The 25,230-nt window shown below is 40.5% G+C and overlaps 2 protein-coding genes across 11 annotated transcripts in view; both read right to left on the bottom strand.

Moving 5' to 3' along the window:
• CHD8 (chromodomain helicase DNA binding protein 8) overlaps positions 1-6,298 on the bottom strand; it is a 56,640-nt gene extending 50,342 nt beyond the window's left edge. For 3 of the 5 annotated variants that reach the window (XM_019935137.3, XM_019935141.3, XM_019935139.3), the window contains exon 1: positions 6,182-6,297. The gene's annotated coding sequence lies outside the window, so the exon portion shown is untranslated. Of the gene's footprint in view, positions 1-6,181 lie in introns of all 5 variants that reach the window. The other 2 variants (XR_012330032.1, XM_019935142.3) reach the window with 2 other exon arrangements.
• A 2,197-nt stretch (positions 6,299-8,495) lies between these two features.
• Positions 8,496-25,210, bottom strand: RAB2B (RAB2B, member RAS oncogene family). 6 transcript variants are annotated; one of them, XM_033851371.2, is made up of 8 exons: positions 24,988-25,194; positions 24,658-24,729; positions 22,228-22,295; positions 15,401-15,483; positions 15,097-15,189; positions 11,421-11,532; positions 10,761-10,829; positions 8,496-10,187 (listed from the first exon to the last, which is right to left on the bottom strand). In XM_033851371.2, the coding sequence occupies exons 1-8, from the start codon at positions 25,031-25,033 to the stop codon at positions 10,050-10,052; spliced, it is 681 nt and encodes a 226-aa protein (XP_033707262.1). In that variant the 5' UTR covers positions 25,034-25,194; the 3' UTR covers positions 8,496-10,049. The 6 variants fall into 6 exon arrangements, with proteins under 6 accessions (XP_033707262.1, XP_033707263.1, XP_019790691.1 ...); XM_033851372.2 differs by having other exon boundaries at positions 8,496-10,157; XM_019935132.3 differs by lacking the exon at positions 24,988-25,194 and adding an exon at positions 24,226-24,307 and having other exon boundaries at positions 24,658-24,839.
• Between the last annotated feature and the right edge of the window lie 20 nt (positions 25,211-25,230).

The following is a 25,230-nucleotide window of genomic DNA, read 5'->3' as shown; positions in this document are numbered from 1 at the left end:
CACTAGGCCACTAGGGAACTCTTAATTATTTACGAGGGATTGTTTTCACTGCAACGTTTATGCTAAAAAATGTATGTGTGGCTGGGGGGAGAAACACTGTTATTATCACACTTGTGCCTCTAGGCACAAAATGTGACCCAGCGACATGGGACTGATGAAAATTCAGTTGGCTAGTTTGACTTGCATTGGCTAAAAAATTTAGTTATTTGCAAGACTGACCAAGTGATTTTCCTCTGTAGAGCTTGAAATATTTCACATAATCTTATCTTCAAAATAACTAAGTTAAATAAAAGAAACTATTCCTTTTTTTTTTTTTCCTTTTAACAGACAGAAATACAAAGACAAAAAGAAATTTTACATTCTCAAGGTTCTACAACTGCTAAAGACACAGCTTTAACAGGCTATGGAATGCCTACTCGCCTAATGCTGTGGTCAAAGACAGTTCTCCTCCAGGGGTCAGCACTGAATTTCTAAATGTAGCGAGACGATAATGAATGAGGCTTTGAAGTCTGACAGATCAGAGTCCTACTCCTGGTTAAATGATCTAACCTCACTGTCTTATTTTTTCTCTTCTGTAAAATGAAAGTAACATCACATACATTTCCAGAGTTATTGTGAAGATTAAAAGATAATGTACAATGTTTGGCACACAGTAGGCAAATAAAAAGTTTATTATTCCCTGTCCAATAATTTAAAAACTAAAGGTTTCCCTCAAAGCAAAATTACTCCTTAGAGGTTTGGCTGAGCTGATCTGCTAAGCAGAATGGTGGGACACTAAAATAGATGCAAAAGTTTCATAATTAGAATAGCAGGACTGCTGGGCAGGATCAAAGGACTAGTACTACTGTGCTGAGAAAGCAGTATAACCCTTTAACCTCAAAACCACGGAACAGACTTCAACCAGCACGGTGGCTAGGCCAACAGGCAGGTAATTCTATTAATCATTTTTTGTGTTTGTATGAACGATGCCAGTGTCTGAATACTCCATTTACTTCACAATGCCTGCCTGTGGGAACGTACAGTTCTCCAAATGACTAGGCTGTCCCTTGGTAGCTCACATGCCCAGACCCTGGTACCTCAACTTTTGACTCCCATGACTTTCAGGAAAGCAGTGAATGGAAGTGACCACTACCCATATATATTTAATTCTTCAAGGAAAATGTCCCCCCAACAGGAGGCATACCTGAAAAACAGGCAGAAGCACTACACTTTATAGAAGAACTAATGTGTAAATAAACAAAGAATGACTGGGTACTGAGTGGAAGCAATGAAGAATAAAACACTGGGGACTTCCCTGGTGGCACAGTGGTTAAGAATCCACCTGCCGGGCTTCCCTGGTGGCGCAGTGGTTGAGAGTCCGCCTGCCGATGCAGGGGACAAGGGTTCGTGCCCCGCTCCGGGAAGATCCCACATGCCGCAGAGCGGCTGGGCCCGTGAGCCATGGCCACTGAGCCTGTGCGTCCAGAGCCTGTGCTCCGCAACGGGAGAGGCCACAGCAGAGAGAGGCCCGAGTACCGCAAAAAAAAAAAAAAAAGAATCTGTCTGCTAATGCAGGGAACACGGGTTCAAGCCCTGGTCCGGGAACATCGCACATGCCGCGGAGCAACTAAGTCCGTGCGCCACAACTACTGAAGCCCGCGTGCCTAGAGCCCGTGCTCCGCAACAAGAGAAGCCACCGCAGTGAGAAGCCCGCGTACCGCAGCGAAGAGTAGCCCGCAGCGAAGAGTAGCCCCCGCTCAGTGCAACCAGAGAAAGCCCACACGCAGCAACGAAGACCCGACGCAGCCAAAAATAAATAAATAAATTATTTTTTTTAAAAAAAAGAATAAAACACTTAAAGTTCAGTGTTCATGCAACTTGGTAGCTCCTATTCAAAAATCCTGAAAAATCTTCCCAGTCATTCAGTTTATTTAGATGGATGTATCCCTGATATACATCTGATATCTGTAATAAAACATGAAAATCATAGAATATGTGAAGTATGACTTTCATGTTCTATTACAAAACTGTATTATGATTTGGTTCTAAGTAGGCAGCCAAACTACTGAAATCACTGGTTTCTTCTAGAACCAAAGAGAAATTCCCATATTACTAATGGGACTGGGTACTTCAGAATACCCATGTCCCAAAGGAATAATCCCTAAAGATATAATGTATCCCCAAAGTATGCAGTAGAGGAAAAAAGGGAGGCAGGATATTCCAAAGGTTTCTCTAATGACCATGAGAGACAATTTAAGAAACCCCAAAGACGTTACAGGTCTTGAATATCCTTCCTCTCAGGTGAAATTAAGAATTCAGTTAATACATATTCTTTCTCAGAGAGTTACTGATATAGTTTTAGGAGAACTACAAAACAAAACAAAAAGGTGTTGTTATTACAGAGTTACTAATTACTGGAATATTGGGACATTGCCTAAAGGATTAGAACTATCAGATTTAGGGTGCTGACATACAGTGGAGGAAAGAAGCACAGTTCTCTTATTATCTAGTAATTTCAGTAGCATGTCATTTAATTACTTTTTTAAAATGAAATAAAGTCTGAAAATACCAAATAAAAAGAAGCCATACACAATAAATTTCTCTGGAAATGTACTGAAGGAATAAAATCAGGAATGGTTCATTCTTTCAGTTACGAAGCCAATCTTTTCTTAAAAATTACACATACGAGTAAGTAATGTTTAAAATCCTTGCTTTGATGTTGAAATATTTTTGTACTTTTATTTGAACATGTTCTGGGAACTCTTTTCAAACAAACTAGTGAGAATATACTTGGAAAGTCTGAATAGGAAGAGGCTAGAACATTGTCTAGGCTTCCTACACTGCTCTACTGCTTGGAATACATTCCTGGATTCATCCCTGCTGAAGGTGAATGCAAAGAAATTATCTATGCCAGTCTTTCTGTTTACGCTAGGCTTTTGATGATCATGTAATGTACATTTGTGGGTAGAAATTAAGTGCTTTATTTTTAAAAGTCTCCTGCTGCGATCCGAAAGCAAGAATTAACACATTTTAAAGTTGAGCATTTTGCTTCATGCGTCATTCAACAACCAAGGGTCTAGTGAAGGATAGAAAGTGACCGCTGACAAAAGGGCAAAAGAAATGTTACCTATTGAAGAGCTTAATGAGAAATCTCAGAGACTACAAAGAGGTGGACTTATTTTGCAATACAGAGACAATGAAAATCTTCAAGACAATATGAATTAGTTTTTTAGGCAAAAAACAGAGCCAAATTACAACTTCATACACGTGTACACACAACACAAAACAGAGGTTAATGCTGGGGGAAGGTTATCCAGGATAAAATTCAAAATGTAATAAATGGTTAAATAAACCTTTAGGCAACAGTAAATGGTTCATACAACGGCTTTGTTATATAGAAATACAACTGTTGGGACCTCCCTGGCAGTCCAGTGGTTAAAACTCCACGCTTCTACTGCAGGGGACGCGGGTTCAATCCCTGGTCGGGGAACTAAGATCTCACATGCCGCTCTGTGCGGTCCAAAAAAAACCCAAAAAACAAAAAACAGAAATACAACTGTTACTCGGGTATTAGGCACCAAAGGAAGTATACCTTGAAAATTAGGATCTCTGCATTCTTAAACGGCCTCAAGACAGATGCAAAAAGGGACAATGTAAGTGAATTAAAACAAAAGGCAAAGTGAACAAAATTGTAACAGAAGGATGAAAGGAAGAGCACCAACTCTGTGAGAAAGAGAATAAATAATTAATTAAAGAGCAGATACAAAAAGTTAAACTGAGTAAGATATGAAATGATAGTCTATCAATGGACTGAATGCTAAAAGTAAAATAGTAAATACTAAGTTGGTTACAGTAGTGCAAGGGTAGGTCGAGCAAAGACCTACAGATCAGGGGCTGGCTCGAATGCAACTCCAGAAGTGGAGTGACTTCTAGGGGTGAAGGTAGAGGGTCCAGAAAAATATTTGTCTTCTGTTTATCCTTCAGGTATTACGCTAAACCTAAGCTCAGAAGATAGCTTAACGCTTGCAGGACTGTGGACAAACAATATCTTCAAAGCATTTAGTATTCATCTGAACATTGTGAAGATGTTACAGTCCTTCCACAGATGAGAATAGCAAATCTCATTCTTTCAGTAAGCAAGCACAGTGCTTGACACCCACAAATTAATCTTAAGAAGTAGTTTTGCCCAGAAATACTGCACCCTTTCCAAAGGAGATGTGTAAAATGGTTTCTTTTAAAGACTAAGCCCCATCGTCATCCTACCTTACCTTCAAAAACTCAACTCTTCACATAAAATGGCAAATTTTTCTTGTTACAAGCAAAACTCTGAAGTGGTCGTTACCACAATACCAATGGGAGAGGCCACAACAGTGAGAGGCCCGCGCACCGCAAAAAAAAAAAAAAAAGGCCACATGCACAATATAGATCACACATGGGGAAGGTGACAACCGTGCCAGTACCCATGCACCGCTCCATCAAATCCCTTATCCCAATCCACTACTCTTTTACTACTGCAGTTTTTTTTTTTTGTTTGTTTGTTGTTGTTGTTTTGAGGTAAGCGGGCCTCTCACTGTTGTGGCCTCTCCCGTTGCAGAGCACAGGTTCCGGATGCGCAGGCTCAGCTGCCATGGCTCACGGGCCTAGCTGCTCCGTGGCATGTGGGATTTTCCCGGACAGGGCCACGAACCCGTGTCCGCTGCATCTGCAGGCGGACTCTAAACCACTGCGCCACCAGGGAAGCCCACTACTGCAGTTTTAAACCTTCCCCCAAGCCTGTCTTTACACACACAGCTACCCTCTCTTTGGCCAATGTCCTTCATCTTGCCTTGCAGACCCACTGGCATACCGCTCTTGCGACCTGACTTCTCAAATAAAAAATGTTGTTTTCCTTGTCATAATTTTTCTTTTCTTTTAAGGGGTGGGATAATCCAAAATACTTGGAATGAGAAGCTTCCCTTGTTCTGGCCCTAAGAGGCTGACCATAGTTTGTTCTGACAACTATTTGTTGATTAATAGAAAAGAAATTCCTAAGCAGAAGACGTTATCTAATGAACTAAGAGAGAACGTTATTCAAATCACAAACTCACCTTCTAGCACCTAAAGTGCCCCACACCAGATAGGACCTCACATGATTCTAAGGATAACCAGTTAGAGAATCCCTGACTGAACTGACAGGTTCAGAACAACATGAAGAGTAAACAATCTGTGGATGCTAATGTGATGGTAGGGTGTAGTAGACAGATAATGCAGCTCCTCTGGTGTTTGGGGCGCTCCACTATGTCTATTCTTTAAAAGAAAAAGACATCAAGTTCTAAGTCTTCGACTTCTGGTTCCCTGTGCTCATTGAAAAGAGATTGGCTCACTAAACATCTATACACCACTATTCACCTCTTCCTTGAAGACCTTAATCATTTAGGACTGACCCTTAAAAGGTAGGAGCTGCTGCATTTGCACAGCTGCTGCAATGGCAGGGAAATTTCCTGCGACACTAGAGCCAGGTAAATAAAGAAATTGCATTCGCTCCGAGGTAGGGGGAGGGGTCTTCTGGCACTGAAGAGTTTACATAATGCAACAGAAAACCAGTGAGCTCTGCAGACTTGTCAATGGAAATGCAAGGCTTGAGCTTCTCTCTTCCCACATCTCTGAACACGTCCAAAAGCCTGCTCTGCTCTCCCAAAGATCCACAGAAATTACACCTAAGAATGTAAAACAATCTGCACAGGCTCACCCCATGCTCTCTTACCCACCTTTATTGCTAAAATGCAAAAAAAAAAAAAAAAGAGGAAGAAAAAATCCCTAACCTCCCACTTCTGAGTCCAAAGTATGGAGTAACCAAACGGAGCCGGGGAGTTTTCCCTCCTCTGAAGGGGAAAAGAGAACAAGGAGCTGCCTCAAATCTACACGATACCCAGCAATGCAATGACAAGCCCTAAAAACTTCACAGGCGCCGGCGCAGCCCCGTTCGCGGCTCGGCCCGACTCGGGCCCCTCGGCCCGGCAGCCGCCCTCTCCCCCGGCCTCTCACAAAGGAGAATGGTTCAGTCCAGAGCATCACCCAGCACCTGATCCCTTACAACTGGGGGACGGGCAGAGGGCGGGGGCGCGAGGAGGAGAATGAGTTATGGAAGCCAATTCTAAGAGCCTCAGCTTTTGCAAAGACTCTTGGACCAGCACTGAGCGGCGGGCGTGAGCGGAAAGCCTACCTGAACAAGTCCTGATGCTTCCTTTCCAGCCAGCGTTTCAATTCACCCTTTCGGAGAACAAGGCGCCTTCCGGCGGAGCATGGCCAGCCCTCGGCTCAATCTAGCTTGCTAGTAGTCCATTCTCCCTCGCTCCGCCCAACTACGCTCCCACCCACCAATGGCAGGGCCTACGCCCCGCCTCTTCCAGCAGGGTAGTGTGAGTACTATCCAGGAAGTCTCTTGAGGGTGGGAGGGCCTAAAAGGCTGAGGCAACCACAAATATGCCTGATTGAAAATAAAATTTGGCGGTAGGTCGGCTCTGACGGCTCTCAATTCACGGACTTTCAGATCTCTCGGCATCTTTTCTTGATCCCCGCCGTTGGGGGCGCTCTAAACGAAAACAACGTTTAGTTACCTGTTTCTGGGAAGCCATCTTGGATCGGGCTGGTGCCTTAGGGCGGGGAGGAGGAAGGAGTGCTTAAGGAATTTGAAGTCCCTTTCAGCGTTCTGTTGGACTACTTAGGTGCAGCCCCCATGTACTGTCCTTTAGATGATCAGAGTATCCCTCAGTCACGATGGGGAGAAAATCTGGAATAGTGCTGAATGCGCTTGGAGGCAGCCCCCACCCTCTCTCTCATACGAGGGAAGCGATCTTGACCAAATCAAAGAAGCAAAAATGCATTCTCGGAATGAGTGGATTTTCCGAGTTCCTGGGATAATCCTCTGGGAGACACCTCACTCCTCAGGATATCAGCATAAGATCAACATAGGTTATGCATCTATTCTAGATGCTTCTAATCCTTATGCTTCACGTGCAAGGTTTCCAGTATTCTTTGACGGTACAGAGTACTGCTAGTCAGTTGGAAATGAACAGGATTCAGGGAAGAATTTCAACTTTTTTTTTTTTTTAAAGGCCTAAGTTCATCAATAGACCCAAACTACCTGTGACTACAGATAGAGAGCAGAAGTCTTAAAGGTGAAATTATATGCAAGGAGGAGGGGCATTAAGAGACTGCCTTAGAAACATTGGCTGCAGAGTAATGTTCTAATAACTGCGTTTAAATTGTTAATAATTTTAGTGTAGGTGAAATTCTCTTGCCCTCAATGAGATTTTTCCCGTGTTTTTTTAGTTTAAATCTCTACTGCTATTACAACTTGCTACAAGAAGTTTTTATTTTTTTGAATTATTGAGTGAAGGGAATCTTTCCGTATCATTAAAGGAATTTCTCAAGGAGTAACATTTGCATGGTCATACATGGGAGCTCAGAGACCTTAAGGAGTCACACGAATCAGTATTTTATCGCAGAAGTGATTAAACTTGGCCAAATACATTTCTCTGTATATTGAACAAAATCTGTTGGCCAAATTAAACTTGATGTTAGTATTAGGACTTACCAGAACAATATATCTGTCTGTAAATGCGTAGACAGATATGATCTTAATTACTAAGTTTCTAGAATGAGAACCTATTATCCTTCTGCTTATTTGATACAAAATAAACCTACTACCTAAAGAACCAGTTAATAAGCATTACAGAAAGGGGAATGGGTGTGCCTGCTATCCTCAATGATCTATAAATAGTAATGATTTAGACTGCTATAAATATGACTTCCAATAGTCCTGGCCTTCAAAAACCAACCAACACCCATATTATCTTATAACTACGATTCTTCACATGGGAGTGGGAGATCCACTTTCTATAATTCTTCATGACCATTTCATTCAGAACATCAGCAATGATCAATACAGGTCATGAATTTGCCCAGGTACTTCTGTTTCTCATGCTTCCCTAAAATTGGTGAAATACCTGAGTATAGAAGGTTATCAGTGGTTTGGATAAAATAACTGGATGTGGGATTCAGATCAAAAAGATACACTCTAAAATATCAAAATGGTATCCTTTAATGACTCTGAAAGCAGCAGCTCTAGGCAGAATGCTATCTCTGATCAGTGCTCTGATTCATCCCAATCACTAAAGGTTTTTTTGGTTGGTAAAGGAAAACTCCTGTACAGAAACTATTAAGTTATATTTACTTTAGTTCTGTCCCTGTTGTGAGGGGGCAAGCCAAATTCAACAGCCTCAATCCCTTTTAGAATGAGGTAGGATTTTTCAAAAACCAAACCAAACGATAATCAAAGCAATACTCCAAATGCCTTCCAACTTCCTGTGGTGCACTATTAAAGAATACCACTACTACTGGGGGCAGAATCCTGTATAAAATGAATGTATCTTAAGGAGGCTTCTTCCAATACCTTTGATACAATTCCCTAGAAGGAGAGAGTATCTACTTATGTTTGGGATACAATCAGAAATGACACACGAAATGTCAGCAGCTTGGATACATGCATATATTTAATTATGAAACAATTCATCAACAACAAAAACAATGAGGAAAATTCACGAGACCTCAGTGCTGTGGAAGAGAATGGGACATCAAGTCAAAATGACATAGCAACTGGCCCAGAAGGCTGCATGATTAGTGAAGCTAAGGCAAAGCTGACTAGGATAGAATTATATGCTCTTGAAAAGGAGAATGGCTGGAGAAGTATCCACTCATTTGACTGCTTGGAAGCAGGCAGCCTTAGTGTACGCTGCATGGAATGGAGGTGAAGGGCCAGGGAAGGGAGAGAGAGGAGAGGGAGAAGAGCAATATAGAATCCAGGGTAAGCAGGTGGAAGAGATTGAGATAGAATTACAAAGAGATGACGCTAAGGCCTTTTGTTTCCTCTGCAGCCTAAGATAAACCTGTTCCAGGTCTTTAAGTATGTCAGTCAAATTCAGTGATCACAGGAATAGCACTAGGCACCGAAGGAATGGTGGAGGAAGCGGTTTACAAAACTAAAAGGATAACACGGTTACTACTCTCAAGGAGCTTACAACCTACATGGGGAGACAGGTTCCACACACAAAGCTACTATAAAACATATTTACAAAGCAACATAAATACAAATAAATATACATATGAATAAACAATATATGAAAGCTAAAAGGTACTATGTCAATAATTGTTCAGAAGTCCCTAGGTCAGTCAAAGAAGGCGTTCTGAAGGAAAAAAATGTGGACTTTGAGTATAATGTTAGTGGAGAGTAGGGCATGTGCAAAGGCATAGGAGTGGAAGCAAATATGTCATGTCCAGTAAGCAGATTAGCTTGACTACAATAGAAAGTCTAAATAGGTCTTCTTAAGAAGTGTGTGTGATGAAACAGTAGGAGTCTATTTGGTGAAAGACACTGACTTACTAATGGTAGGTCTGGTCCCTAAAACAAAATGAACAGGGAAAGATGTTTTCTCTAGGTAATGATAGTAAGTGGCTACAGGTCCAGGAGCAACTCCACTGCTTTCAAAATTTTGTAGCTACTCTAAGACAGAGAAACTAGTAATGGGATGATGGAGAAGTATTCAGCATCCTTGAGCAGTTCAAGTAGAAGGAACCACTATCTGCAACACATCTTATGACGTGGCAAGTGAAAAAATTCAATGAAATCCCAAGACTGAGGACCTATGGTCAAAAGGCCAGCTGGATCCCAGTAATCTCAAGTGCTCAAGCAGAAGGTCCTAGACCATTGTTACTAATTCTTGGTGGGGAGTAGATTGTATATGCTTATAAAAGAATTTATTTTTGAACTACCATGACAATCAGCTTTGATCCTAACATTTTAGAAATTAAAATAGAAGGATGAGAAGAGCCCTAATCTATAGGGAATGCTCACGTCCCTGAAGAAGGACAGGTCAATAAGGGCCCAAATTCTCCCCTGGTCTTTAAGTGGAAAGGCAAAACATCACACCTTGAAAAGAGGCTTTTCTCAGCCAAAGCAAGTAAGACCTCTTTTTTTAAGCCTATTTATCTGAAGCTGTTCCAGGAAGGAAAAAAGAGTCCAGGCCAGATGTTCAGCAGCAGCCAGAGTCGGACCCCATGTCACGAGAGCTCCGCTGGGAGGCACTGGGTCCCACTGACGTTGAAATACACTGCTGGGGGCCAATCTTGATGCCATTTGCCTGTAGAAGAAAAGAGGCAGTAGTTCCCACCTCAGTGTGAAAGTTAAGTGGGAGAAAGGAGAGGGGTAAAAGGAGAAATCATTAATCACGTTTTCTAGAAGTAGATATGGCCTTGGCAAGTAACCATGCACTCTAGCCAGACTGCTGTGGAACAGTAATCTGTGACAGTGAAGATGAGATGACCAGCTCTGGTATTATCGATGACCAGAAGTGGCTTTCGTGCCCATTTTTAAAGTGACTGTTATACTTAAGTTTCAAAGCTATGTGCAGAATCAGGATGTGATTAGGTTAAGAGTAAGAGGAGGTAAAAGAGAAGTGGCAGCATATTAGCATATAATCCCTTTTTCTGTTTTGACCCCAAATTTGCTTTACAGAAATGGCCGCGCTGAGCAATTAAGAATCACACTTCCCCAAGCTCTGGAATAGTAAAAAACTGAGGTTGAAAAGAAAATCTCCCATAACGTATAAACCTTTTAGATCACCAATTAATAATCTCTTTAAGCATTCTGGGTCTCAGACTTGAGAAAAAACGAAAAGGATGACAGGTTTCTGTGTACCTACATAAAAAAAAAAAATCATTGTCAGACCCCCACCCTATCTCACCTCATTGTGGACATCAAATAAACCCTGCTGGATCTTCCTATATATTTCTTTGGCTGTGTTAATGAAGGCCTAAAGGAAACATAAACCATAGTATTAGGCTCAAGTTTAGGTAGAGAGATTAAGAAAAGAGAATACAAATATTATTCCTATTTGGATTTCAAAGGTGAATTAGGAAATATTAGGAGAATGGAGTAAAAATACAGATGGTCCCCCAAAGGCCCTGTAAAAGCCATTGAGTAGTTTCAAAAAGAAAAAGGGGATTCTATGGTATTTTGGTACTGACACACAATATACCTAGGGTTCCTAGGCTGGTACCCTCTGCAAATAAAACAAACATGCTCTCTTCTCAGTTAGTTACTGAAGATACAGTCAGTATCAGGCTTAAGAATGACTAAAGTAGAATCCATTAGTTCTACTGATTTACAAATAACAGTAGTGTCAATCCACACTTACCAATTAATGCTACCTAATATAAAAGTAAAGCCTTAGGAATCAAGGAAAAAGAAATGGAAAAATTCCCTTAAAGGGAGACATATGGTCACTATGACCATAAGACATCCTTTTCTTACCCATGTCTTATAAGGGAAGAGAATTCTGAATTAAAGGACAAAGATATGGTATAATCTCTGAAAACTTTCCCTACTTTTTCCCAAATAGTACCTCTTCAACATTGCAGGCTGTTTTGGCTGACGTTTCCATGAATATAAGTCCATGCTCCCGAGCAAAGGCCTCTCCCTCTTCTCTCTTCACATCCCTACGGGATTCTAAGTCACTGCAAGAGATTAATTGGGAAGAAAACTAAAAAAAGATCCAAGTGAAAGAAGAAACTCTTGTTCTAAAAGAATCCCATAGCTGTTTCAACTGCCAGTTAATCCATAAAGAATGTAGATCCTGCATGATGTTCCTCGTATAGGGTTACTGATTTCTGTAGCCTCTTGGAAAATATTCTTCAGATCAGATTCTTGACAGCTGCTGCATGGTTGAGGATAATACCTTACTCTTATTACAGACAAAAAGGTTTATAAGAGGTTAGGCAAGCCCCCTAGTTACTCAAGGTCTATGCCTTATGCTGCTTTTTTGAATGAGATCCAGTTAAAGCAAAGGAAAGAAGAGGAAAGGGAAATTCCAGTTACTGGAAAGTAGAAAAGTCATAGATGTCAAATCCCATAGTGATAAATGTCTTCCTCTTTACTAGAATCAATCTACAAGAAAGAAGAGAGAGAGCCAGGAATAGGGAGAACACAGTTGCCTTAACACACACTAGTCTCATTATTAATGTGTATAATAAGTAGCAGCCTGCCACCAGGGAAATGAGGGATTCAGAGAAAATGATATGGATGAAATTAGGTGATACTGGGCTTCCCTGGTGGCGCAGTGGTTGAGAGTCCGCCTGCCGATGCAGGGGACACGGGTTCGTGCCCCGGTCCGGGAAGATCCCACATGCCGCGGAGCGGCTGAGCCCGTAAGCCATGGCCGCTGAGCCTGTGCGTCCGGAGCCTGTGCTCCGCAACGGGAGAGGCCACAACAGTGAGAGGCCCGCGTATCGAAAAAAAAAAAAAAAAAATTAGGTGATACTGAGGATGTGAAGACAGAGCCAAGGAATGAGAAAAAATAAAGTGGCATGGAAACACTTTATGCAAGACAAGATAAAAGGCTGCAGAATAAGGCAATGGTGAACTGCCTGATTTTCATTTTTCTAATAGGAAATTTTCATTTGGGAGGATTCCAGTTTTTCACCATAAAAAAAAAAAAATCAAGGAGTAAGTCCATTAGAGAACAACAAACCTACAAAATGTAGATTTATTATTCATCAGCTCTGTGAAGACCAGGGAAGAACTAACCCTTAATGGCAACAGTCCAAAATTTGTACCTCTAGCCCAGACACACCTCTAAGCCCCAGATCAGTTTGTCCATTTGTCTGTTCTTCATTTCCACTCTGATGTGTAAAAGGCACCTCAGAAGTACATCAAAATGAAATGTCCTGATTCTGTCCCAAGCTTCCACATCTCCATAAATGGCACAAGCCAAAAACCAAGACATTATTAACACCTTTTCCTCCTTCACTCCAAATACCCTATGCACCCCAAAGCGAGGTACTCCAAAATGTACCTTAAAATCATACTTTTCTCTCTCTGCGTCATCGACCTAGTCTAATCCACCACTCTCTCACTTGGACTGCTGCTGCTAAGATCCACGTCAACCCTTGCTCCCCTCCAGGGTGATCTTTTAAAACCTGATCAAGCTACTTCTCTGCTTAAAACTCTTAAATGCTTCCTACTGTGTTTAGAATAAAATCCAAACTCCTCTCTCAGATCAGTAAGTGCCATGATGAGATCTGGCCCCTGCCTTCTTTTCCAACTTCATCTTGCACCATTCCCCTCTGATTTAGTCCAACCATACCAGGGTTCTTTCAACATTTTAAACTTATCGAGCTTCTTTCCAGTTTAAGGCTTTCACACAGCTTTTTACCCCTATTTGATACTTTTTAAAATCTTTGCCCATGGAACTCTTGCACATCCTTCAGATTCCAGCTTAAATTACAACTCTAAATCAAAAATAAGTACCCTGGTACTCTTTTTTATAGTGCCCTTTTTCTTCCCCTTCGCTGCATTTATCATAATTTATAATCAGATACAAATCATTTTATATTCAATAACTATGTCCCCATTGACGGTAAGCTCCATGGGAATGGGGGCAGGGCTTTGTTTTCACCTTGCACACTCAGGGTCTGGCACAATGTCTAAGACATAACAGGTTTTCCATAAATTGGTTGAACCAATAAATGAGTACAATTAGTCTGTGGCCACAGTTCTCAAACGATGCACCTTAGGCACTACTACAAACTCACAAGGGTGCCACAGGTTACTTTAAATATTCAAGGGAAACACAGCAACACTCAACATCAGAACACCAAATAAATTACAAGCTTGATATAACTGGCAATGTCACCATCAGATCCTGAAAGATTCCATTCAACATTTGCACATCTTTGCGAAGCTGACTTTTTGGCAGTTGCTGTGACAAAAAGCAAACCCTGCACTAAAATCAATTTGGAACGGAGAGTGGTAGTGTCCAATATTGATTCCAAGGTTTGAGAAGCTGTGCTGTCATGGTTATTTAAGAATGAAATAGAAAATTATTTTTCTTTTAATTTATGTTTTTCATTTTTCAGTTAGTTGTTATGACAAAAATACTTGTTATCTTGTTTAGATTTATTTAATAACAAAACTATTAGGTATGTCTTTTGGCCTATGGGTGCCTTAGAAAATTTATTGAGAATAACAAGTGTTGGTGAGGATGTGGAGAAACTGGAACCCTTGTGCATTGTTGGTAGTAATGTTAAATGGTGTAGCCACTATGGAAAACAATACAGCGGTACCTCAAAAAATCAAAGAGAATTTCCATAAGATCCAGCAATTCCACTTCTGGGTATATACTCTAAAGAATTGAAAGCAGGGACCCAAACAGATATCTGTACACCCATGTTGACAAGAAGCATTATTCACAATAGCCAAAAGGTAGAAGCAACTGAAGTGTACATCAATGGATGAATAAACAAAATGTGGTAAATACATACAATGGACTACTATCCACCCTTAAAAGGGAAGGAAAGTCTAACACATGCTACAATATGGATACATTTTGCAGACGTTATGCTAAATGAAATAAGCCAGTAATAAGAAGACAACTATTGTATGATTCCACTTATATGTGGTGCCTAGAATAGTCAACTTTATTGAGACAGGAAGTAGAATGGTGGTTGCTAGGGGCTGGTGGGATGGGGAATGTGGAGTTACTGTTTATGGTAACAGAGTCTCAGTCAGGGAAGATGAAAACGTTCTGGAGATGAATGGTGGTGATGGTTACAGAACAATGTAAATATACTTAATGCCACAGAACTATCTACTTAAAAATGGTTAAAATGGTAAATTTTATGTTACGTGTATATATGTGTATATATATATGTTTTTGTTTTTGTTTTTGTTTTTCGCGGTACGCGGGCCTCTCACTGTTGTGGCCTCTCCCGTTGCGGAGCACAGGCTCTGGACGCGCAGGCTCAGCAGCCATGGCTCACGGGACCAGCCGCTCCGCGGCATGTGGGATCTTCCCGGACCGGGGCGCGAACCCGTGTCGCCTGCATCGGCAGGCGGACTCTCAACCACTGCGCCACCAGGGAAGCCCTGTTATGTATATTTTAACCACAATAATTTTTTTTTTTTTTAACTGAGACACTAAATGTACCTAAACTAAAAAAGTTTAGGGCCCAAATGATCCAATGTCCACAGAGTACCTAGATGACTCCTGGTATTTATTATTTATACAAATAAAATTTTACCTCTTATTCCCAATCAGCATGATAACCATGTTGGAGCTAGAGTGCTGCCGGGCATCCTCTAACCATGAGGTCAAGTGGTTGAAGGTTTCACGCCTACAGCAGAAAAGTTTAGAAAGTGGGTCAAAGGCTTATTTCAAAACGCCAAAGCAATTCCAAATGTATGGGAAAAGGGGGAACATTATATGTGTAAAGAAAAATATTAGAGAGGCCTTTCCTCTTTAGCATTCTAACTAGATTCAGTAGATAAAAAAGATATTGAGAACAGAGGAAAGAATCTGCCTCTCACCCACCAGATGTTACTCACCTTGTAATGTCGTACACCAGCAGTGCTCCGGCTGCTCCCCTGTAGTAGGAACGGGTGATAGAACGGAAGGATTCTTGTCCAGCCTTTTCCATCAACATGACAACAAAAAGAATCCCAACAAAACCAGGTTATTTCCAGAGAAATTACTTGATCAAATGCCACTCTAACACAAAGGACTTAATTTTACAAAAGAACTTCTATTAAGAAAAGAGGGGCTTCCCTGTGGCGCAGTGGTTGAGAGTCCGCCTGCCGATGCAGGGGACACGGGTTCGTGCCCCAGTCTGGGAAGATCCCACATGCCGCGGAGCGGCTGGGCCCGTGAGCCATGGCCGCTGAGCCTGCGTGTCCGGAGGCTGTGCTCCTCAACGGGAGAGGCCACAACAGTGAGAGGCCCGCGTACAGCAAAAAAAAAAAAGAAAAAAAAGAAGAAAAGAGAATTAGGGAAAAGGAAACCTGACTGCCCAGGGAGAAGTCCAGGTGGGAAATCAATATTTTTCAATGACAGTGCAATGGATATTTTGGGTGGGTCAACTCTTCCTATGAGACTGTCCATCAAATTGCTAAATGTTTAGCATCGCTGGCTCCCCGTTGCAATGCTAGTAGTGCCCCACAGTGTGACAATCAAAGACATTCCCATACATTTCCCAATATCCCCTAGGAAAGAACTGGAAATAGAACTAGAAACTCAGAGTATTTTCAATCCCATATGATGCTGAACATATCACATTAACCTTTCTTTTCTGTTTCTATTCCTTTATCTATAAAAAGGAAAATTATCTTAGAATGCCAATGCCCTGTCTAATGGAAGTTTCCTTTTGATGGATCAATGTAGAAAATTAGATACAAAACACTTAAATTGGGCATATGCTGATTAACCTTTAGTGTTCCACTAATAAAGGCAGGACTACCAAGATGTGCCTTGCTGGGATCTTGTCATGGCAAACAGGAATAACAAATAGGGAAAGAAGCCCAGGGCCCAGGACAGAGTTTTCCTAAAACAAACCCAACTGTTTATACTCTAATCTCATTTCCAACTGGGGCCAAGATATTAGGTTTTATTTATAACTGAGCAATTTATTAATTCCCCCATATACTGGATACTTTTGGTTTCCTGATGGAAGAAGTTTTGGGGTTTTTTTTGGGTTTTCATTAAAGGAAGCAAAATCATCTAAATATGAATACCCTGAGCACTGAATCTATCCTACAGGAAAAGTTTTCACATGCTTGAAATTCTTTATCCTCATATTCCAACATACAGTTTAGGAAGGAAGACTACTGTTCATAATTTAAAGATAGGAAAACTAAGATGTGGAAAATAAATAGCTTTTTCATAGTATAATAACAGTAACAGTAATGATACTAATTATATCACAAATGGGAAAAATTAGGCTCAAAGGACAGTTCAGTAACGGGCCAAAAGTTATAAACTCTATATATGTTGAATCCATAATTTAAACTTAGGAGCTTAAGCCACATAGCACAGGGAGATCAGTTGGGTGCTTTGTGACCACCTAGAGGGGTGGGATAGGGAGGGTGGGAGGGAGGGAGACGCAAGAGGGAAGAGGAATATATGTATGTATAACTGATTCATTTTGTTATAAAGCAGAAACTAACACAACATTGTAAAGCAATTATACTCCAATAAAGATGTTTAAAAAATAAATAAATAAACTTAGGAGCTTAGTACTTCATAGCACAAAAGTTTGTTTTCTTAGACATTATTTCATATAACCTAAACCCAGGTTTGAAGGTGAGAAGAGTGTTCCAGTACACTAATTCTAAGGTTACATTTCCAACAATACAAGAATCTCTTACTATAAGAATCACACAAATGGGACCTCCCTGGTGGTCCAGTGGTAAGGAATCTGCCTTCCAATGCAGGGGACATGGGTCCGATCCCTGGTCGGGGAACTAAGATCCCACATGCCGTGTGGCAACTAAGCCCATGCACCTCAATGAGAGACCCCGTGTGCCGCAAACTACAGAGCCCACGCACCCTAGAGCCCACGCACCACAACTAGAGAGAGAAAACCCACAGGCCACAACCAGAAAGAAGCCCGCACGCCACAACAAAAGATCCCGCATGCTGCAGTGAAGATCCCTCATGTCACAACTAAGACCCGACACAGCCAAAAATAAATAATAAATAAATATAAAAATATATATTTAAAAAAAGGAATCATACAAATGTTTTAATGAGTTGCATACCTATTAGAACAACAAAATCCAAAAATAATTTTAAAGAAGTTTGTTGGTAATATTAACAAAACTTTAAGATTTAAAACATGCTTTTTCCCTCCAAGAGTTCACTTAAATTTTATTTATCCTCTAATGGTTTTATGTCTTAAATTATTTGATTCCTGTTTTGCTTGTTTTCTTTTTTTTTTTTTTGCTGTACACGGGCCTCTCACTGCTGTGGCCTCTCCCGTTGAGGAGCACAGGCTCCGGACGCACAGGCTCAGCGGCCATGGCTCATGGGCCCAGCTGCTCCGTGGCATGTGGGATCTTCCCGGACTGGGGCACGAACCTGTGTCCCCTGCATCGGCAGGTGGACTCTCAACCACTGCGCCACCAGGGAAGCCCCCCTGTTTTGCTTTTATCTTACTTTTTCTCGTCTTCTGCTATGGTTGAAAGCTTCCTTCCTTGCGGCCTTCTAGGAACTAAAAGGGAAAGTCTGAGGGAGGCCTGTGTTATGGTTGAATCATATGGCAGCATTTAACTTTAGCAGATGAAAATACTTCCAGTGGGCCATCAGAAATGCTTTTTAAAATCAAATCACTTTAAATCTCAAATAAACAATCTAACCCTACACTTAAAACAACTAGAGTAAGAAGAACAAAGAAACCCAAAGTCAGTAGAAGGAAAGAAATCATAAAAATCAGAGCAGAAATAAATGAAATAGAAATGAAGAAAACAATAGCAAAGATCAATAAAACTAAAAGCTGGTTTTTTGAGAAGATAAAATTGACAAACCCTTAGCCACACTCATAAAGAAAAAAATGGAGAGGATGCAAATCAATAAAATTAGAAATGAAAAAGGAGAAATCACAACCGATACTGCAGAAATACAAAGGATTATAAGAGACTACTACAAACAATTATATGCCAATAAAATGGACAACCACAAAGAAATGGACAAATTCTTGGAAAGGTACAATTTTCCAAGACTGAACCAGAAAGAATTAGAAAATATAAACAGACCTACCACAAGTAATAAAATTGAAACCATAATTAAAAATATTCCAACAAACAAAAGTCCAGGGCCAGATGGCTTCACAGGCAAATCCTATCAAACATTTAGAGAGAAGAGCTAACACCCATCCTTCTCAAACCCTTCCAAAAAATTGCAGAGGGAGAAACACTCCCAAATTCATTCTACGAAGCCACCATCACCCTGATACCAAAACCAGAAAAAGATACCACAAAAAAAAGAAAATTATAGACCAATATCACTGATGAACATAGATGCAAAAATCCTCAACAAAATACTAGCAAACAGGATTCAACAATACATTAAAAGGATCATACACCATGATCAAGTGGGATTTATCCCAGGGATGCAAGGATACTTCAATATATAGCAAATCAATCAATGTGATACACCACATTAACAAATTAAGGAATAAAAACCATCTGATCATCTCAATAGATGCAGAAAAAGCTTTCGACATAATTCAACACCTGTTTATGATAAACACTCTCCAGAAAATGGGCATAGAGGGAAACTACCTCAACATAATAAAGGCCACAAATGACAAACCCACAGCAAGCATCATACTCAATGGTGAAAAACTGAAAGCATTTCCACTAAGATCAGGAATAAGACAAGGATGCCCACTCTTGCCACTCTTATTTAACATAGTTTTGGAAGTCCTAGCCACAGCAATCAGAGAAAAAAAAGAAATAAAAGGAATACAAATTGGAAAAGAAGAAGTAAAACTGACACTGTTTGCAGATGACATGATACTGTACATAGAAAATCCTAAAGACGCCACCAGAAAACTACTAGAACTAATCAATGAATTTGGTAAGGTTACAGGATACAAAATTAATGAACAGAAATCTCTGGCATTCCTACACACCAACAATGAAAAATCAGAAAGATAAATTAAGGAAACACTCCCATTTACCACTGCAATAAAAAGAATAAAATACCTAGGAATAAACTGCCTAAGGAGGTGAAAGATTTGTACTCAGAAAACTATAAAACACTGATGAAAGAAATCAAAGATGACATAGACAGATGGAGAGATATACCATGTTCTTGGATTGGAAGATTCAACATTGTGAAAATGCCTATACTACCCAAAGCAATCTACAGATTCAATGCAATCCCTATCAAACTACCAGTGGCATTCTTCACAGAATTAAAGAAAAATTTTTACAATTCGTATGGAAACACAAAAGACCTCGAATAGGCAAAGCAATCTTGAGAAAGAAAAACTGAGCTGGAGGAATCTGGCTTCCTGACTTCAAACTATACCACAAAGCTACAGTAATCAAGACAGTATGGTACTGGCACAAAAACAGAAATATAGATCAATGGTACAGGATAGAATGCCCAGAGATAAACCCACACACATATGGTCACCTAATTTACTACAAAGGAGGCAAGAACATACAATGGAGAAAAGACAGCCTCTTCAGTAAGTGGTGCTGGGAAAACTGGACAACTACATGTAAAACAATGAAATTAGAACACTACCTAACACCATACACAAAAATAAACTCAAAATGGATTAAAGGGCTTCCCTGGTGGCACAGTGGTTGAGAGTCCGCCTGCCGATGCAGGGGACATGGGTTCGTGTCCCGGTCCGGGAGGATCCCACAACAGTGAGAGGCCCACGTACCGAAAAAAAAAAAAAAAAAAAAAGGATTAAAAACCTAAATGTAAGACCAGACACTATGAAACTCTTAGAGGAAAACATAGGAAAAACACTCTTTGACATAAACCACGGCAAGATCTTTTTGACTCACCTCGTAGAGTAAAGGAAATAAAAACAAAAATAAACAAATGGGACCTAATGAAACAAAAGCTTTTGCACAGCAAAGGAAACCATGAACAAGACAAAAAGACAACCCTCAGAATGGGAGAAAATGTTTGCAAATGAACAATAGACAGAGGATTAATCTCCAAAATATACAAACAGCTCATGGAGCTCAATATCAAAAAAACAAACAATCCAATTAAAAAACGGGTGGAAGACCTAAATGGACATTTCACCAAGGAAGACATACAGATGGCCAAGAGGCACATGAAAAGATGCTCAACATCACTAATTACTAGAGAAATGCAGATCAACACTACAATGAGGTATCACCTCACACCAGTCAGAATGGCCATCATCAAAAAATCTAGAAACAATAAATGCTGGAAAGGGTGTGGTGAAAAGGGAACCCTCCTGCACTGTTGCTGGGAATGTGAATTGATACAACCACTATGGAGAACAGTATGAAGGTTTCTTAAAAAACTAAAAATAGAACTACCATATGACCCAGCAATCCCACTACTGGGCATATACTCTGAGAAAACTATAATTCAAAATGAGACATGTCCCACAATGTTCATTGCAGCACTATTTACAATAGCCAGGAAATGGAACCAATCTAAATGTCCATCAACAGATGAATGGATAAAGAAGATGTGGCACATGTATACAATGGAATATTACTCAGCCATAAAAAGAAATGAAATTGAGTTATTTGTAGTGAGGTGGATGGACCTAGAGTCTGTCACACAGAGTGAAGTAAGTCAGAAAGAGAAGAACAAATACCGAATGCTAACACATATATATGGAATCTTAAAAAAAAAAAAGTGGTACTGATGAAACTAGTTGCAGGGCAAGAATAAAGATGTAGACATAGAGAATGGACTTGAGGACACAGGGAGTGGGAAGGGTAAGCTTGGATGAAGTGAGAGAGTAGCATTGACATATATACACTACCAAATGTAAAACAGCTAGTGGGAAGCAGCCGCATAGCACAGGGAGATTAGCTCGGTGCTTTGTGAGGACCTAAAGGGGTGGGATAGTGAGGCTGGGAGGGAGATGCAAGAGGGCGTATGCATATGGATGATTCACTTTGGTGTACAATAGAATCTAACACAGTATTGTGAAGCAATTATACTCCAATAAAGATACTAAAAAAAAATCAAATCACTTTACTTCTTAATCTCAATCCAAGTTCCTGAACCAAAGTTTGTGAGCCAATAAGCTAGAAAGAGTGAGCAGTTCAATCTGGGTTGGTGTGCATCAGTCTGAGGTATCTTTGTCCATCCCCAGTAAAAAAAAAATCTGAAGCAGCAAAGAATTAAGATGGAGATAAAGAGAATTAACAGCTTTCTAATCTCCCCCAAATGGAAGCATCAGATTATATATAGTTTCAAGATATATAATCCATTCCTACAAAGTCAGATAGGCTCATTTCCTAAGAATCAAAATGCATTCCAAAGTAAAATACAAATGAATTTGGGATTTTTTTTTTTTTTTTGGCCGTGCCACGTGGCTTGTGGGATCTTAGTTCCCTGATCAGGGATTGAACCTGGGCCCTTGCAGTGAAAGCACAGAGTCCTAACCACTGGACTGCCAGGGAATTCCCCAACTTGGGATTATGTAATCAATATTTTTACTAGAGCAAACTCATATATTATTTGGGTAATTTAAAACAAAAAGATATGGCATTCAGAATTTGCAACTGTAACAGATGGAAGTGAAAGCTTCCCTATCTCTTTGATTTCACTCTTCTACTACTCTGATCTCCACCATTAGCCCCACCATCATAGCCCTTTGCCCCTGCATCAGGACTAAAGTATTTTTGTTTCCTCTCACCGTATCCCAGATTTGCAGTTTGATTTGTTTTCCATCAATGTTGACCATACGGGCCCCAAACTCCACACCTGTCAGTGAAAACCGCGAGAAAGAATGAACAACAGCCATGTTGAATGAGAGGTTCATGCTTTTCCTCAATGTGCTAAAGACTCATCCTCTGTCTGCACTTAGTACCACTAAGCACATTACAGCTGCCTATTTGCTCCAATTCATTTTGTGCTCCTTGAAGTTTTACTTACCTTCTAGAATTAAAAACTGTGCTCTAGATAATGACCTTGGAAATATAACCAAAAAGCAGATATGGGGATAAAACTAATAAATCAAGGAAAAAGTGAATAAAATTTTAGCATTATTATTTAATGCTTAAATGTTATTAGGTAATGTTTAAGTTTGTAACTTTTTTAAAAACTTATAAAAATTTTGAAAATATTTCCTAATATTTTCTCAAAGTCACTCTCTAGTCCTCTATATGAAACAATATTTCTTTTTGCAATTCTAGAATTTTTGTTTTAGAAAAGCACCTATCTAAGAAGTAGGTTCTCAAGAATGAAACATTTCAGGTCTCCAATAATTCCCAGAGTTCACTGGAAAACAGCCTTCCTCCTAGGAGTTTGGAAACAGCCTGATGAAGATTTTGGTTTACCTGGCGTTCAGCTTCTTTCAAGGTTATGTCAGGACAAAACTTAAAAATTGAAGATTACTTACATTAAAATTACTTGATGATAAGTCAAACAATTTGTCCTATTTTCTATTTTTATACAGTACTTTACTCCAGGACTTCTGATTTCCAAGTAAGAAAGAGCACTAATCTAGCTTCTGCTATTCAGTGGCCCCAGGCACAGTGTGACCAGAATCTCAACTCTAAAGTTCTGCAGTCAATAAGACAAATTAAAAAATTGCTTCTTACTACTCTGGACTGCTTCATCAAGAATAGTGACAGTCACTAAAAAAAAAAGTCACTAATTTTGTTTTCTTTCTGGACAAGAAGAATGGAATTTCAGTGGGGAAGAATTAAAAAATAACACTTTTGTCCCCTTTTATGCAACTTCCTCTAATTACACAGAAACCTTCATATTTTGCACATATTTTCTATGTAACTGCCTTGTTTATCTTGGCACAGAAAACTGAATTCAGAAAGAAACACAGCCTATACTGGACTCTGGGAAAAACTTGATTGATCACTTCATTCCTCTGTTTCGAAACTTGTTTTGAAACTTACTCCCATTACCTTCAGGTGTTTCAAAATTTCATCCCTAATATATTCTGTAGCCTTATTTCTTCCCGCTCTCCCTTTAAATTCCATGCTCCAACCATATTAAATTACTTTCAGTTTTCCAAATGTAGCCTGATCTCTGTTATTCCTGAGCCTTTGCACATTTTATTCCTTCTTGCCCTGATCACTTTTCCCTTTCCCTGGCAAACTCCTGCTCATTCTTCCATTTTCAGCCTCTCTTGATAGAGGTGGTACCTCTTTTCCCCTTTTGCAGTTGAAATTTACTTGTGATTATCTGCCCCCAGCCCCACCTCCTACACTGGACTTTCAATGTAGGCACAGTGTTTGCCTTGTTAAGCACTGTATCACTAGCACCTAGCACAGAGTAGTTGTGCACTTAATATTCATTTGCAAAAATATTTTCCTGTTGATACTATCCTCTAAATCCTTTTCTAACCTCATTAGGTATTTCTGAATAAGTCCTTTGGGATCAGTAGTAACTTAGACTTCCATAAGGTGTGACTTGGAAGTGGCAATATAGTAAGAATAGGAGCTAGGGATTTTATTCTGAAACTGCATCTGCATGGCAAGAAGACTAGTTTTACACATATATTTTGGGGGGGGCTGGAGTTATGGAGATTATGGGGAAAGGGTCGTTAAAGCCCCAGCAGGCCATGCCTTATCACAAATATGTGGAAGATGTTCATACTTCCTAGGATCACCAGTGTGTCTCTGAACTCTATCATTCTCTTTTCTTTAAAACAAAAGTTATTAGTTCCACGTACCTTTGAATTCTAAGTCTGGGACGGGTCTTCAATTTGCTTCCTCCTTTCCAACACACACACAAAATCTATATAGTAGTGATTACTTTGAAAAAACACATGTGAGGTTCGCACTAATTTACCGCAAAGCAAGGCGAGTTTTTTAATAGTTATGTTTCCGTGGGATTTTCCACAGACATACAAATTGCATTTGGGAAAACAAATCCTACAGTAACTAATCCATACCTCACGCTCATCTCTAAATTTAAAGTTACCTTTCAATTACTTACTCCCCATTTGTCAGCATTTGATTAGTCACACTTCACTAAACATAACTTTTAAATAGTTCAAAAACAGGGAGAGGTAACTTTTTACTTCGAACACCAAAGGCTGCTAACTTTCCACTTTAGTTCGCCATATTTCATAACCTATTCTAGGACAGGTACATGCATTTACCTATTGTGAGGTCGTGGACAGGCTGGAACCTCTTGTCTGTAAACTGCAGGAGCAGACATGACTTCCCCACACCTGAAAGAAGAGGACGCCCGTTCTAGGAGTTACGCCGCCCGGGTACAGTCCAGTGTCGGGGCATCCGGGACTCGGGAAGGGGAGCGGAGAGCCCAGAACCCAGAACCCCGAGCCCCGAGCCCCGAGCCCCGCCCCCGGCCGCCCGCCCCGCCCCCGCTTCACTTAATCGCCCAGCCCACTGAATGAGCCCCGCCCCCAAGACCCGATTTCGGTGCTTCGAATCCCCGCCCCAGCTTGAGGGCTGTCGCCCCGGGTTACCTGTGTCCCCGATGATGATGTACTTGAAGAGATAAGCATAAGTCATGGTCCCGTTTCCTCTGGATTCCGGGTCCGCCCGACTTCTACAGCCCTTTACCTCCGGCCTCTCTAGCCACTCAGTCTATCGCCCTCCGGCCCCTCTAGCCCAGATCACGTCTCTATTACTCTCCCTCGAAATCCTCTTTCGGTCGGAGCGACGGTAGTACCCAGATACCAGCTCCAGGGCCGTCTGTAACACTCCTA

This window comes from Tursiops truncatus, chromosome 2, assembly GCF_011762595.2.
Source record: "Tursiops truncatus isolate mTurTru1 chromosome 2, mTurTru1.mat.Y, whole genome shotgun sequence".
NCBI lineage: Eukaryota > Metazoa > Chordata > Mammalia > Artiodactyla > Delphinidae > Tursiops > Tursiops truncatus.
Note: the sequence above shows the minus strand (reverse complement) of the source record. Positions and strands in the feature narration are given on the sequence as shown.